The sequence below is a fragment of the Meles meles genome, chromosome 5, assembly GCF_922984935.1.
Source record: "Meles meles chromosome 5, mMelMel3.1 paternal haplotype, whole genome shotgun sequence".
In the NCBI taxonomy this organism is placed as follows: domain Eukaryota; kingdom Metazoa; phylum Chordata; class Mammalia; order Carnivora; family Mustelidae; genus Meles; species Meles meles.
In genome coordinates, this window is record NC_060070.1 from 94,588,559 (window position 1) to 94,601,289 (window position 12,731).

Here is a 12,731-nt window from a genome sequence, read left to right on the forward strand (position 1 = left end):
ACATTCACTTGTATCACTTGTCTCTCCTCAAAGTAGAGAACAAAGTGTGTCACACCAGCTCTGCTCCATTCTTCTCCTCCTATGACTCCCGCCAAACAAAGCAAGTAATTTGAAATTTCCAGTGGTTCCAAATGACAAAGAGGTTTCTTTATATTAAGTGGCCTCGATGTGCTGGTTTCTTACATAATTCACAAACAACATGACACAGACCATGAGTCAGTCACCTCATACTATTGTGTGAAAAGGAAAACAAAATACACAAAGCACTGATTATCATGTGTCCAGAAGAGTTAAGAGACTTGCCCGAGGTTACATGGGTTGGAAGGATACTGGGACGTTTTCAAAAGCAGAGGAGAGAAAATAGGAGTTATGAGTTACCTTAAAAGGCCCTGGCCTTTCAGAAATGGGGGATGAAGGGAAGTCCTATAGTAACCCTAAGATTCCAAGCAGAGGAAGCATTATTATGCAGAGAACAAGTTTCTGCTTATAGCACTTCCTCACCCCAGAGAACCAACACACTTAAAATGTAGCATGAGGAAATCAGTGTAAACACAGTTTCTAGAAAGGAGCATCTTTTAAAAAATCTACATAGTGGCATAAGATAGGAGTAGCCTCAGTAGGTCCCTGAATGAATGAATGGTAGAAACAGGTTAAGTGAGGGGCTGAGTAAAATAGAACTTCAAATAAGATGGCCTCTCTTTGTACCTACTGTTCCCTCTACTAGAATGCTCTGCCCTCAGATCTGTGCATGGCTCTCTTACTCACTTCATTTAGATCTCTGAATGACATCGGAACAATGACATTTAATAAACTGTCACTTCCCAGAAGTGTTTCCACTGGCCATCCATTCAAAAAGTGGTCAGTGGAATTTCTGGAGAAAAACAAGTACGGCAGAACTCTATTTGCCTGATTTTGTCCTCTTTTTGGTACTATTGCTCTAGCAGCTTTGGGAAAATGTAGGAAATCAGAGCTCAAAGGACTGCCCCCAAAGCAACCCCTCCTCCAACAATTTATCCTCTCACTGCTCCATTTTTCCTCATAGCCCTTAGCATACCTGAAATTACAGAATACATTTATCTGTTTACTGGCTGATTGTCTACCTCCCCTGCTAGAATATATAGTCTGTGGGGGCAGCGACGTCAGTCTTGACCACCTCCCAGTGCCTGAAGCATTGCCTGGCAAATAGCTCAATGCATCACACATACGTTTTTGAAGGAATGAACAAATGTCTAGCTCCAAGAGTCTTGGAAACTTTTGTTCTTCTAATAAGACCTGTCATGCCTTCTGCCTGTTTCCTCATGAGCAGAAAGGAACTTTGAGAGCCCTTTGTCCCCCATATGAATGCCCACGGAGAAAGGACTGGATCCATGGAATATGAAACAGAAGCCCTCTAGCCCAGAGAGGAGACATTCACCTCTTTTCTGTAGGGGAAGCTTCCACTGCAGAGAAGCAGAGAAGGGATGGCCCCAAGCTTGACTTTCCCCAAGGGGAGGGTAACATTCTATTGCAGGCTGGCTCTGCAGCTCTGGGAAGGCACCCACAGTGGCCAGCAGTAGACAAGAGTGTTTATCATTGGCTGGGAACCAGGTGGAGGAACTGCAGGTGTGGGGAACTGGTCAAAATGTGTTGGGTGAGTCTCAACATTGCTGATCGCTTAGAGACACTGCCTCTAAAATTGCATATGTCAAACCTTCATTTGGGGGATACAGATCATAGTGTTTAAGCAGAGGTTTACTCTAGGGACTTCTTGACTGACCCCGCCTGCACCCATCTGAGCCTAGAAGAGGCAAGATCCTGACTTTGCAGGATAATCCATGTCTGGGCTCCATTCACACCAGCCAAGTTCTGGGCTTGGGCTTGGGCTTGGTATTTTTTTTTTTTTTTAAGATTTTATTTATTTATTTGAGAGAGAGAGAGAGAGCATGAGAGGAGAGAGGTCAGCAGGAGAAGCAGGCTCCCTGCCGAGCAGGGAGCCTGATGCAGGACTCGATCCCGGGACTCCAGGATCATGATCTGAACTGAAAGCAGTCACCCAACCAACTGAGCCACCCAGGTGCCCAATCGTCAGTATTTTTTTTAAAAGTTCTCCAGGGGATCCCAATGGGCAAGCAGGTTTAAGAACCATGGGACTAGTAAAATATAAATTTCATTACACGTATTTGGAGCCCTTTCATTTTCCCAAGGATTTGGCTCCTTGTGGAGGAGGAAGACCATTTTCCAAAATATGGGAAGAACGCTGTACAAAACCAACCCTACACACTTAGACACACACACAATCTACCTTTCATCGTATTATTCTCCTTCTATTGGAGGACTTAAAATTTCTTTATCTTTCTGAGCATTCTTATGCCATAAAACAGACAGCCAAGTTCATAGCAGCACCAGTGGAGTTTCTGGAGAAAGACAAATATGGCAGAACTCTATCTGGCTGGTTTCCTCCTCTTTTTGGTATTATTCCTCTAGCAGTTTGGATGAAATTTAGGACAATGGAGCCCAAAGGGCCCTCAAGGCAACCAGCCGAGATCCCCTATTGAGGATGAGATTTTCTCAGTTGCAATAGGATATTACATTTGCGTATGTCTCCATTCCTTTCAAATAAGCCACTGCATTGCTGAAGAGTGCCTGCGGGTGGCATCACCCTGGTATGGTTGCTTTCCCAAGGGCACTATATGCATAAAGGGAGAGTCTGTAAAATGCAAGAAAGCCTGAGATCAAGCAACCTGGATACAGGCACGTGAGACAATCACCCTCCCCTGCCCCCACCCCACCACCCCGCCCCGGGTGCCTCGCTTTTCTCTAACCATAAATATTAAAGACTTTGAAGAAAGGAACTTCTGGCTCCACTGTGTATTGGAAATCAGTGATTAATGAAATTTACCTTTGGAGAAACTGGTGCCAGAATTTTACATTTGAATGTCTCTTCCTGACAACAAGCAATGCTCACTTTTAAACAAGGAACACGTGGTTTTTCTCAAAAAACCTCATTGGGCCCCCCTTAGTTTATGCATTTTTTCTCCTTTTTAAGAAGCATAAAGTAGATCTTTGCTCGATAAAAATGTCCCCGTTTTACAGTAAATGATTAAATGTCTAAAAGGAAGAGCTGTGTTTTCTAAGTTGCTAGTGTGTGCGTGTGTGCGCATGCATGTGTGTGTGTTTGGAGATTTGGGAGGGAAAACAGGTTCTGTGTCTTGGATTGTCACTGTAAACTCACCTGGAGTTACGACATTCCAGTTAACTAGCAAAAGGAACCTATCATCTTTAGAGGATGTCTAAAAACATGACGGGGACAGTTATAGCTAGAGCTAACAGTTCTTAAACACTAAATATGTGCCAGGTACTGGGTTAATTATCTCACATTTATAATTTTCTTTAATCCTCCTACTACGCCAATGAGGTAGAAACTACTGTTATATCTACATTACCGGTGAGAGATAAGGCACAAGAAAGATTAGGTAACTTGCCTCAAAGAGACAAATCCATTGTGATTCAGTGGTGTTTAGCAGTAAAGACATCTAACACATCTTTCTGGAGAGAGTCTTGACCGAAAACCCCACAAATTTCTGATGAACAGTGTCAGCTGCTTTATACTCTGGCCGTGACTCACTCCCCGCTTTTCCCCTCCAATCCCTCCCAGAGAGCCTACTGCAGTCAAATGCATCCGCTCACTCGACTGCAAAATGGAATGCTTTCCATCCCCAGGCCTCCCCTCTTCTGCATCAAAATCTACCCACCTTCAAGTTCAAGGATCACTCTCTCCACAAAGCCATCCCAGCCACCTAATGACAACCAGCTGTAAGAATCCCGTGTCCCCTGAATTCCACAAGACACTCCGTCTTTAAGAAATACTGTGTGTCTTTATCACTGACCCATCCATCATATAAGCCTATTGTAAGCTCCTTCCTGAATAAACACAATGCCTAGCATATTGCAGATCCCAAATAAACGTGTTCTCGCTATCGCTTCTCAGACTAAAAAAAGTCCAGATTATCCGAAGACGTTGGCAGAGCATGCATGTAATTGACAGAGAACTGTTAAGGGCAGAGGGGAACTACCAAGTTTGACTTGACAGGCACGTCATTCTGTTCCAGCAGTTTCTGGGAAATGTCTCTCTGTCCAGCTACGCACACTGGATGTGAAGTTGGCTTTAAACTGGAGGGGCTCTCATGGCTGCTCTCTCTCTCCCAGAGTGCTCACAGCAGGTCTGACTGGCCGGACCGGCAGTCCCTGCACGCGTGTTTCCATCCCGGACACATGCAGAGGCAGCGCCAAACCATGATGCTCTAATTCTCTGAACCTCAATATGACAGGTGGGAGACACAGGCACACCACCGGCAGAACTGGTAAACACGGACCCACACATCTGAAATATGCAGGAACAACAAATCGGGATTCTTGAACTCATGTCAAGAGAGGGTTCGAAACCGCAGTCCCGAATGACGGAGCCAAGTGTTATGCTAGTGATCGCATCAATCCCCACCTGGGAAGTCCCCAGAGTGTCACCTACACACGCTCAACCATGCAGAATGCAGGGTCTTCCTTTAAGTACAGACTAAGGGGAGGACGGAAAATGATTACGCAGTGTAATTCCCCTTTGCTTCCTCCTGTTACACAATGAGTAACTGTCCTTTCTCTCTGTGTGTGAACTGTTCAAGTAAGAGGCTTCTGTTGGCTCTTCTTTGCAATACGAGAGAAGAAATCAAAATCCCCATTTTACAAGCATGGAATCTTCCTCATAATATAAAACCAAATGGGGAGGGGGGAATAAAAAAGACCAGCTATCATCAGGGGACAGTTACCTAGTCAGTTAAACGACTGCTGCAGACAATCTGTGGGGACCCACGGCCTGGAATTCTACATCTCAAGATGCAAAATTGATTTATGCCTGAACTTTCTTTGACAGACAGCTGCTGAGGGAAAATGACTTGCTTCCTTTGCCTGACAAAGAAAATTTTGGCGGCTGCTCTCCAACTTTGATTTCCAGAGAGCTAGAGATTGGACCTGTCATCTGTAGAACAGCTTTTGTTTCCTTGGAAGTCCACATCATGGCATAGTTCGGTGACGTGCCCTGAAGGGGTTACTGTCCCACTCTCAGGGTGTCCTGGGTGCGACGTTCATTATTACATGTGTTTTCTTCCTTTAATCCATGCTCAGTACCCCTCTCAACATTTAAGGACTGGCACATTCTCCTTACTGACACACAGATACGAGACTATGAAAACATGTCTACTGAGAAAGGGATCCCTGGGGATCACCTAACAAAAAAGATAAGGAAAAAAAAAACAAAAAACAAAACAGACAGTTTTTCTTTTTATCACATTGGAAATCCATATGCCGGTTCCTCTTCTAACTTACTCTAATTAACAGAGGCATGCATTCACCACTTGATTCCTAGTGCAGACTGTGAGCTGAAAACTATAACCCAAAGTCCTGTCTCCGTAAGCTAAAAAGGCTCTGCCAAGCAGCTTCACTAACAGCAACAATGAAAACGAAGATTGCAGGTGCATACCTTAACCTCCTGATTGGTAAAGACCTCGACATCCACCACACAGGCAACCAGAGTGGAAACATCACAGTCCATGCTAGGGGCTGGCATTCCCCCTCCCGATTATTCAGTCAAGAGCTAGGCGACCTCAGAGCTATGCGCGATGGGAAGAGCCTCCAGGTGGATGTCGCCGTGGCCGGCCCCGGGTGCCGCCTCGCCCTGGGGATGGCCGGCGCTCGGCACCTGGAGCCCGCTCCCTCTGCACGCACGCAGCTCGCGTCTGAGTCTGCACAGCGGAGTAATGAACGGCCCGGCTCTCTCATGGCAATGACATCACCACAAAGACTGACACAAGCTGAAGCGATTTTTTTCCCCCAAGCCTTTTATCTCTAGGCAGTGCAGTGGAGCACACTGAACATGATTATGTGCTAAATCTGAACTCAGACTAAATCAATTCAGGCAGCGTTAGCTAGGAACTGAGTCATAGCTGTCGTTTCAGCCGAGTGCTTATGTTTGCAAAAAGCAAGGGGGGAGAATCTGACACGAGAGGCTCTGCCTCGGGAGGGTGCGTAAATAATTCTGCAGATGAACCTCCTGAGGTTAAGGTGTGGCAGTTTTCTGCCTCGGAGATGAGCAGGAAGTTGAGGCATTTTACAAATTGCTTGGCTTCTGTTAATTTGCCCTGAGCCGCTTGGAGCAGCCACACAGGTTCCGGGCACCCTAATGCATCCCGGGCACGGGCTGAATAGAAATCCATTCCTGGAGTGACTAAGGAGCCGGTCGTCAGTCATTTAGGCGGCCTGGTAGGAGAAGATAATTAGAGGTTTGTGAAATCCTTTTTTTGAAGCACAGAAGTACAGACCAGTAACTCTAAAGGCACCCTTCCAAGCACGAGATTTCAGACTATCTCCAAGGTCATTCAAACCAAAAGCAATCGTGGAAAAGGAGTTACAGCCAACGTCTCATGCGGGGACAGATGGCAGAGTCTAATGGGCAAATGCACTGATGTGGGTCATTGTCAGAGCCTTGGGACTCTATTTCTCCTGAGACTTTGAACATGTCTGGTTGCTTTTTTTGATCCCTCTTTCTTGATTGTGAATCACAGAGAGGCAGGGCCATGGATAATTCACCTTTGTATCTGAGACTGGAGCAGAGTGGAAAGAGAAGGCAATAACTGTTTAATGAATGAATCAACTAAACAGGCACAGCCTTTTTTGACAGCAGGGGTGAGCAAAGAGAAAAATATCAGATTAGCTCTTATTTTTATCATTAGCTGTGAAAGTCCCAGTAGAACATTCTAGCAGGATTTATTCCCCGTAGGCGTGCAGTGGCAGCTTTGGTGGCCATCAGAGCGTCATGATTTGCAACAGATGGGCGACTTTCTAACACATGATTGGACAAAGCGTTCCGATTTTGCACGCAGATGACAAAGGTGACTTTTTGGACTTTAGTACAAGTTTTGTGATTGGACCTCACTGGACTACATTTGGACCTGGCGCTCCCCTTCAATAAGAGATTTTCTGTGCTAAATGAAAGCAGTCCACAAATACAAATACTTGGACTGATGAAATTTTGTGTGCGTGTGTGTGTGTGTGTGTGTGTCTGTGTGGCACCTACTATGTTGTCCAGAGCACTATGGGCAATAGGGAGTCATATATGCAGATCACTTAACTAACACTTATTGAGTGATGACTGTATGCAAAGTGCTGCCCCAGATGCTCTTGAGGATAAAATGATGAATAAGCAAAATTCACTAGCCTCATGGGGCTTAAAATCCAGCAAAGGAGGTAAGACATGGAGACAAACATCTATACAATGCGGCAGTGGTGGTCGCGATGGTGGCAGCATTTAGTGGCAGCTCTGGAGGAAGAGTAATGGATCATGAAAGCAGCTGCGGCAGGGGGGCATCACGAAGGAGGGCATGGCCTCTGCTCTGATTGTGAAACATGGATAAGGCTGCGGTAGACAGAGAAGGGGTAGACAGAGTAGGGGAGGGGAGCCCATCAGATTAGAAATGCTCAGACCAAAAAAAGAATAGGTTTTTTTGAGGGGCAAGGCACACCAAAGTTAAATTTGACTAGATCTGGGGATAGACAAAGGAGAAGAGCCAGATCACTCAAAGACTTGCAGGACCCTTAGTGCCTACCTAGTTGACCATGGAATGCGAGAAGTTTTTGAGAACGTAAATGGAACTATATATACATAAATACAGCTAAAATGTAAAGGATACACCAAGATGAATATAATTTGGAATACTGTCGACATCTGTTCAAGAGGCAAAACAAAGACATAGTTACTCTTTCCATATGCCATGCATATGCTAAAATTGACTTTTTTAAAATTTCATACCAGTGGCATGCTGGTAAGTATCTAACAATAGACTCTCTGAAAAGAAAAGCCCAATGTGTTGTGTTTGCTGATTTCTGTGGTGTAAATATTCTTTTTTTAATTTTTAAAAAAGATTTTATTTATTTATTTGACAGACAGAGATCACAAGTAGGCAGTGAGGCAGGCAGAGAGAGGGGGAAGCAGGCTCTCTGCTGAGCAGAGAGCCCGATGTAGGGCTCTATCCCAGGACCCAGAGATCATGACCTGAGATGAAGGCAGAGGCTTAACCCACTGAGCCACCCAGGCACCCCTGTGGTGTAAATAATCTCATCAGGGCTGATTTCAAGCAACTGATAATGAAGTCACTCAAATGCAAAGCTGGGAAGCTATGCCTATGGCTGTTCACGTCAGCTGACTGAGTGACCTCCAGCAGACCACCGTTTCAGTCTTGAAAACATTTCATCTGCAGAGGTTAGGTCCAGCGGGCATGCCCAGAGCCCATCCGGAAACAGCAGGACAGTATGAGCGATGCATTGTAATCATCAGCATCTGTGCATTCTTTCACACTTTCTATGTAGGAAAGAGCTAAAAAGGACTCACATAGGTTATTTCAAGAAAAAAAGCCCTGCTATGATGAGTCTTGGCAGGAGGACATTAGTCTATCCAGGAGGCAAAGACCCACTCAAAATTCTAAAAGAAGTCTTTTTCTGACGCATCCTTGGTTTCTCCCTTCTGATTTGTTTCTGCACTGGAGATTCCTTCCCGTGCTCCAGGAGTCACTAACTTTATGTTTTCCTCTTGTAAAACTCCTTTTCAAGCATACAGCTGTCAACTCGTTTATATTAGCATGAAATGATCGATAACTCAGGGTACGACCCATCACCGAGGAATCAGTGTTTTAACAAGGGGACCAAACATTAAGTTGAGCAAATAGTGTTTTTAGAGTGGAATTATATGCATTGAAAGCATATGGCGATTCTAAAATAAAAGTATTGGGTTTTTAAAATAGATTGGTTCAAGAAATTGGATATCAATTGCCTTTAAAAAGCAGTCATTTTCCTATAGACCAGAGCTCCTAGGAGGCTTCCTTTTAAAAACTGTGTCCTGTTGCTGTAGACAGAGTGTATTTTTTTTTTTTTAAGACTTATCTATTTATTTGACAGACGGAGACCACAAGTAGGCAGAGAGGCAGGCAGAGAGAGAGAGGAGGAAGCATGCTCCCTGCCAAGCAGAGAGCCCCATGTGGGGCTTGATCCCAGGACTCCGGGATCATGACCTGAGCTGAAGGCAGAAGCTTTAACTCACGGAGCCACCCAGGCGCCCCCAGAGTGTATTTTTTATAGCTGGGAGATGACTGACGGGCTTGGAGGTGTCTAGGATATATAAATACCCAGGCTGATGACTGTAAGGCCGTACATATCCTGGCTCCTACCTACTCTCCCACCTCATCTCATACCATCTTCCCCTGGGCTCTCCGTGTTCCAGACCCACTGGTTTTCCTGGCATTCCAAAATGCCAAGCTCTTTCTCATCTCAGATGAGAAAGATGCTGTTGTCTTTGTCTGAACATATCCAGATCTCCTTCGTAGCTGGATCCTTCCTATGATCCGTCTCCCAGCTCACATACCATCTCCTTGGAGAAACCCTCCCCGATGATCTAAAGTAAAATGTGTGCACATACAGGCTCATGCATGTGCACACACACAGAATCGATCCCCAGCCCAGCATCTTCATTTTAATTTTATTCATAGCACTTTTCACTCTCTGAAATTTCTGTTCACTTATGTATTGTTTGTTTGTTCCTCCAACTAGAATTTAATCTCCACAAAAGCAGGGGTTTCTGCCTATTCTGTTCATGGCTTATTCTCAAGGGCTAGAGAGTGCCTGACACTTAGGAGGTGTTCTATTAAGTATCTGACGCAAGAACAGAGAAGGAAGTGAACGAATGCATCTTCAAAGACGAGTAGAGGGGCTCAACCCAAAAGAGGTGTCTTCTGATCTAGGAGTTAAAGAAAGGTCCTTGCAGGAAGGTATATAGGTACAGAATTTCAGTGATTGCCCCTAATCCTGACAGCTGGACCCTGGCACAGCTCTGCTCAGCAGCACCCTTCTCAGCTGAAGTGGCCATAAATCACAGGATTCATCCAAACCACTGCTCTTCCAATGACTGACCACATTGAAAAAAGGATGCAACATGTTGCGGACCCTTTAGACAAAGATCACTTTCCTGCCCCTCTGGCCACACGATGCTTACAGTCGCCTCTAGGCAGGCAGGAGGAGATGTGCACCTTTCAATCGAGAAGAAGCAGCCAAATCTGCCTTGTTAATGAGCACAGATATTCCCAGGAAAGCTGTGGGATGTCAAAGGCTTTGCCTCACTATGTGTCTTTTGGTATCACTTGTTTTTAATATTTATTATAGAAAATCTCAAACACATTCAGAACTAGAGAGAACACAATAATAAGCTTTCACATCCCCACCAGCCAGGTGTAAGAATAACTTGGGGGGCCAATCTCGCTTCCTCTCTGCCAGCGGGTCTCAGAGTGTGGTCCTGACCAACAGCATTAGCATCATCTGGAAACTTGCTAGAAAGGCAAATGCTTGAGTCCCACCCAAGACCAAATCAGAATCTCTGGAGGTGAGGCCGCATCTGCATTTTAATAAGCCGGCCAGGTGATTCCAGGGCAAGGCCAAGTCTGAGGATCACTGCTGCATATCCTCATTCCCTGCCAGTTATTTAGAAGCACATATCTGACATCGTTTATTTCATCTGTAAATATTTCAGTGTATCTCTCAAAAAGATAAGGGTTCCTCTTTGGAAATCACAGTGTCTATCATCACACAACCCAAAACAAAGACTACTTCCTCAGTATATCATCAAATATCCTGCCAGTGTGCACGTTGCTCCAAACTACCAATGTTCTCTTTCTTCTCATCCTCTCTCTGCTTCCTCCCCAGTCTCATCCCTCTGTCCCCTTCCTTCCTTCCTTCCTTCTTTCATATGTTAAGCTTGTTGGTCTAAACTGGGATCCAAGTTCTGGTGTCTTTCATCTCTCTTTTAATATAGAATTTTCCCACATCTCTGCCTGCTTTTTTTTTTTTTTTCCTTCCTTGCAATTTGTTGTTGATGATGAAACCATATTATTTGTCCTTTAGAGTTTCCCCTTGTCAGGTTTTCATGATGAGCTCCACATAGTGTTATTTAACTGGTTCCTCTGTTACCTGTAGGTCCTGTTAGTTAGATCCAGAAGCTTGATGGATTCAGGTGTGGCAAGACTCCTACCTAGATGGTGTATTCTTCTATTAGAGGTTAGGTAACAGCAGGCTGTCTCTCCTCTCATGCAAATGCCTAGACTCATTCTTTCTTTAGGATTTGCAAAATAATGGTACTCCTTCTTCATGTGTTCATGGACTAATTCCACGAAGAGGAACTACTCATCTATATATGTGTAAGACGGCTAAAAGACACACTTTACTCTTCCTTTATTAGCTAGTTTTTAAAAATAATGTTTCCTTATTATCCTTCAAAGAAGATCATTAGGTTTTGTTTTTTTTTTTTAAGTATCATTATGAACTCAAGAATTGAATATATTTAGTGAGTTTAAATACAGAGTAGTTTTATTTTATTGATGCTTCAGTGGACCATCTTTGGCTGGTGAGAGTCCAAGAGTGAGTTTAAATCCACTGTACTTTTATTTTATTGATGCTTCAATTGCCCATTTGACTGGTGAGAGTCTAATCAGGTTGGTTCTGGTGTCCTTTTGACACAATCCCAGTGTCTTCGAGGGCTACCTCTCCTTCTGGCGTGACAAGATATTCCAGGCTCATCTTGTCCATTTCCTGTTTCAGATAAAGAATCAACAATTTCTCCAAGGAGCCTCAGTTCCATTTATCAAGTATTTTAACATATTTCCAGATCATGATTTATATACTTATAGAGAGGTGTTCTTTACTCTGGGCTGGTTATTGTTTATAAGCACCTCAGTGAACAGAGTTAGGAATCATATAAATATATTTAAAAGATAGCATATGGGTTCAGACTGATGATTTCAAACCCAAGACTACAGTGTTTTTGCTGAGACGCATCAGTCTTATATCTGTATCCCCTTTCTTCTGTACCAAATATCTTGGTCATTACCAAAAATATAATTATTCATTTGACTTATCCTACTCTACCTGTACAGCAGCCTTGGAATCACATTATTAATACTACAAAGAACAATTTAAGATTTTTTTCCTAGTTCTTTTTGCCCTTTGGGTATATCCCATAAAGGAGATACAAGTTACTGTGTCTTACAGTCATTTGAAATAGTTCCACTCTTCCACCAACTGGATAACATGTTAGGTTCATTAGTTTCAAAAATTTTTACTTTTAGAAACATTTACTTTGTAAGGTTCATTTGTCTCTAAAATGTCTCCAAATTTGTTTGCTTTTTTTCCCAAAGTAACATCTTTGAATTCATAAGGATTATCATTTCCATTAAACTTAATTTTGTTTTATAATTATAAAAAATATTGCACAGTTCACAAAATCAAAACTACAAATCTACAAAGAAATTGAGCTTCTATCTCTGTCTCCTCCACCCCAACCCCTCCCTCCCTTCCATACAAGTCACTGCTATTTCATCTTTATTGTTTACCCATTCTTTTGTTACAAAAGAGAGCAAGACTAGCAAATATAGATGTATATTATTTTCCCTCTCCTTCTTAGACAAATGAGAGCACATTTGCACTTTGTCATGTCTAAAACATGTGACCCTAGAGATAATTCCATAGTAATATATAGAAATACGCCTGTTCTTTTTTATAGCTATATAGCATTCCACTGTGTGGCTTTAAGAAGTTTGTGAAACTAGGCCCCTGTTGATAGACATAGGATTGTTTCCAGTCTTCTGCTACTAAATATTGCAGCCATGGATAGA

The 12,731-nt window shown here is 43.5% G+C and overlaps 1 protein-coding gene across 4 annotated transcripts in view; it reads right to left on the minus strand.

The window, feature by feature from the left end:
• RCAN2 (regulator of calcineurin 2) overlaps nucleotides 1–12,731 on the minus strand; it is a 273,404-nt gene that overhangs the window by 88,200 nt on the left and 172,473 nt on the right. The window contains exon 1 of one of the 4 annotated variants that reach the window (XM_046005662.1): nucleotides 5,507–5,805. The exons of the other annotated variants lie outside the window; for them this stretch is intronic. Within the exon in view, the coding sequence (XP_045861618.1) occupies nucleotides 5,507–5,593 (87 nt within the window). The 5' untranslated portion in view covers nucleotides 5,594–5,805. Of the gene's footprint in view, nucleotides 1–5,506; nucleotides 5,806–12,731 lie in introns of those variants that run through there. 4 annotated transcript variants of the gene reach the window in all.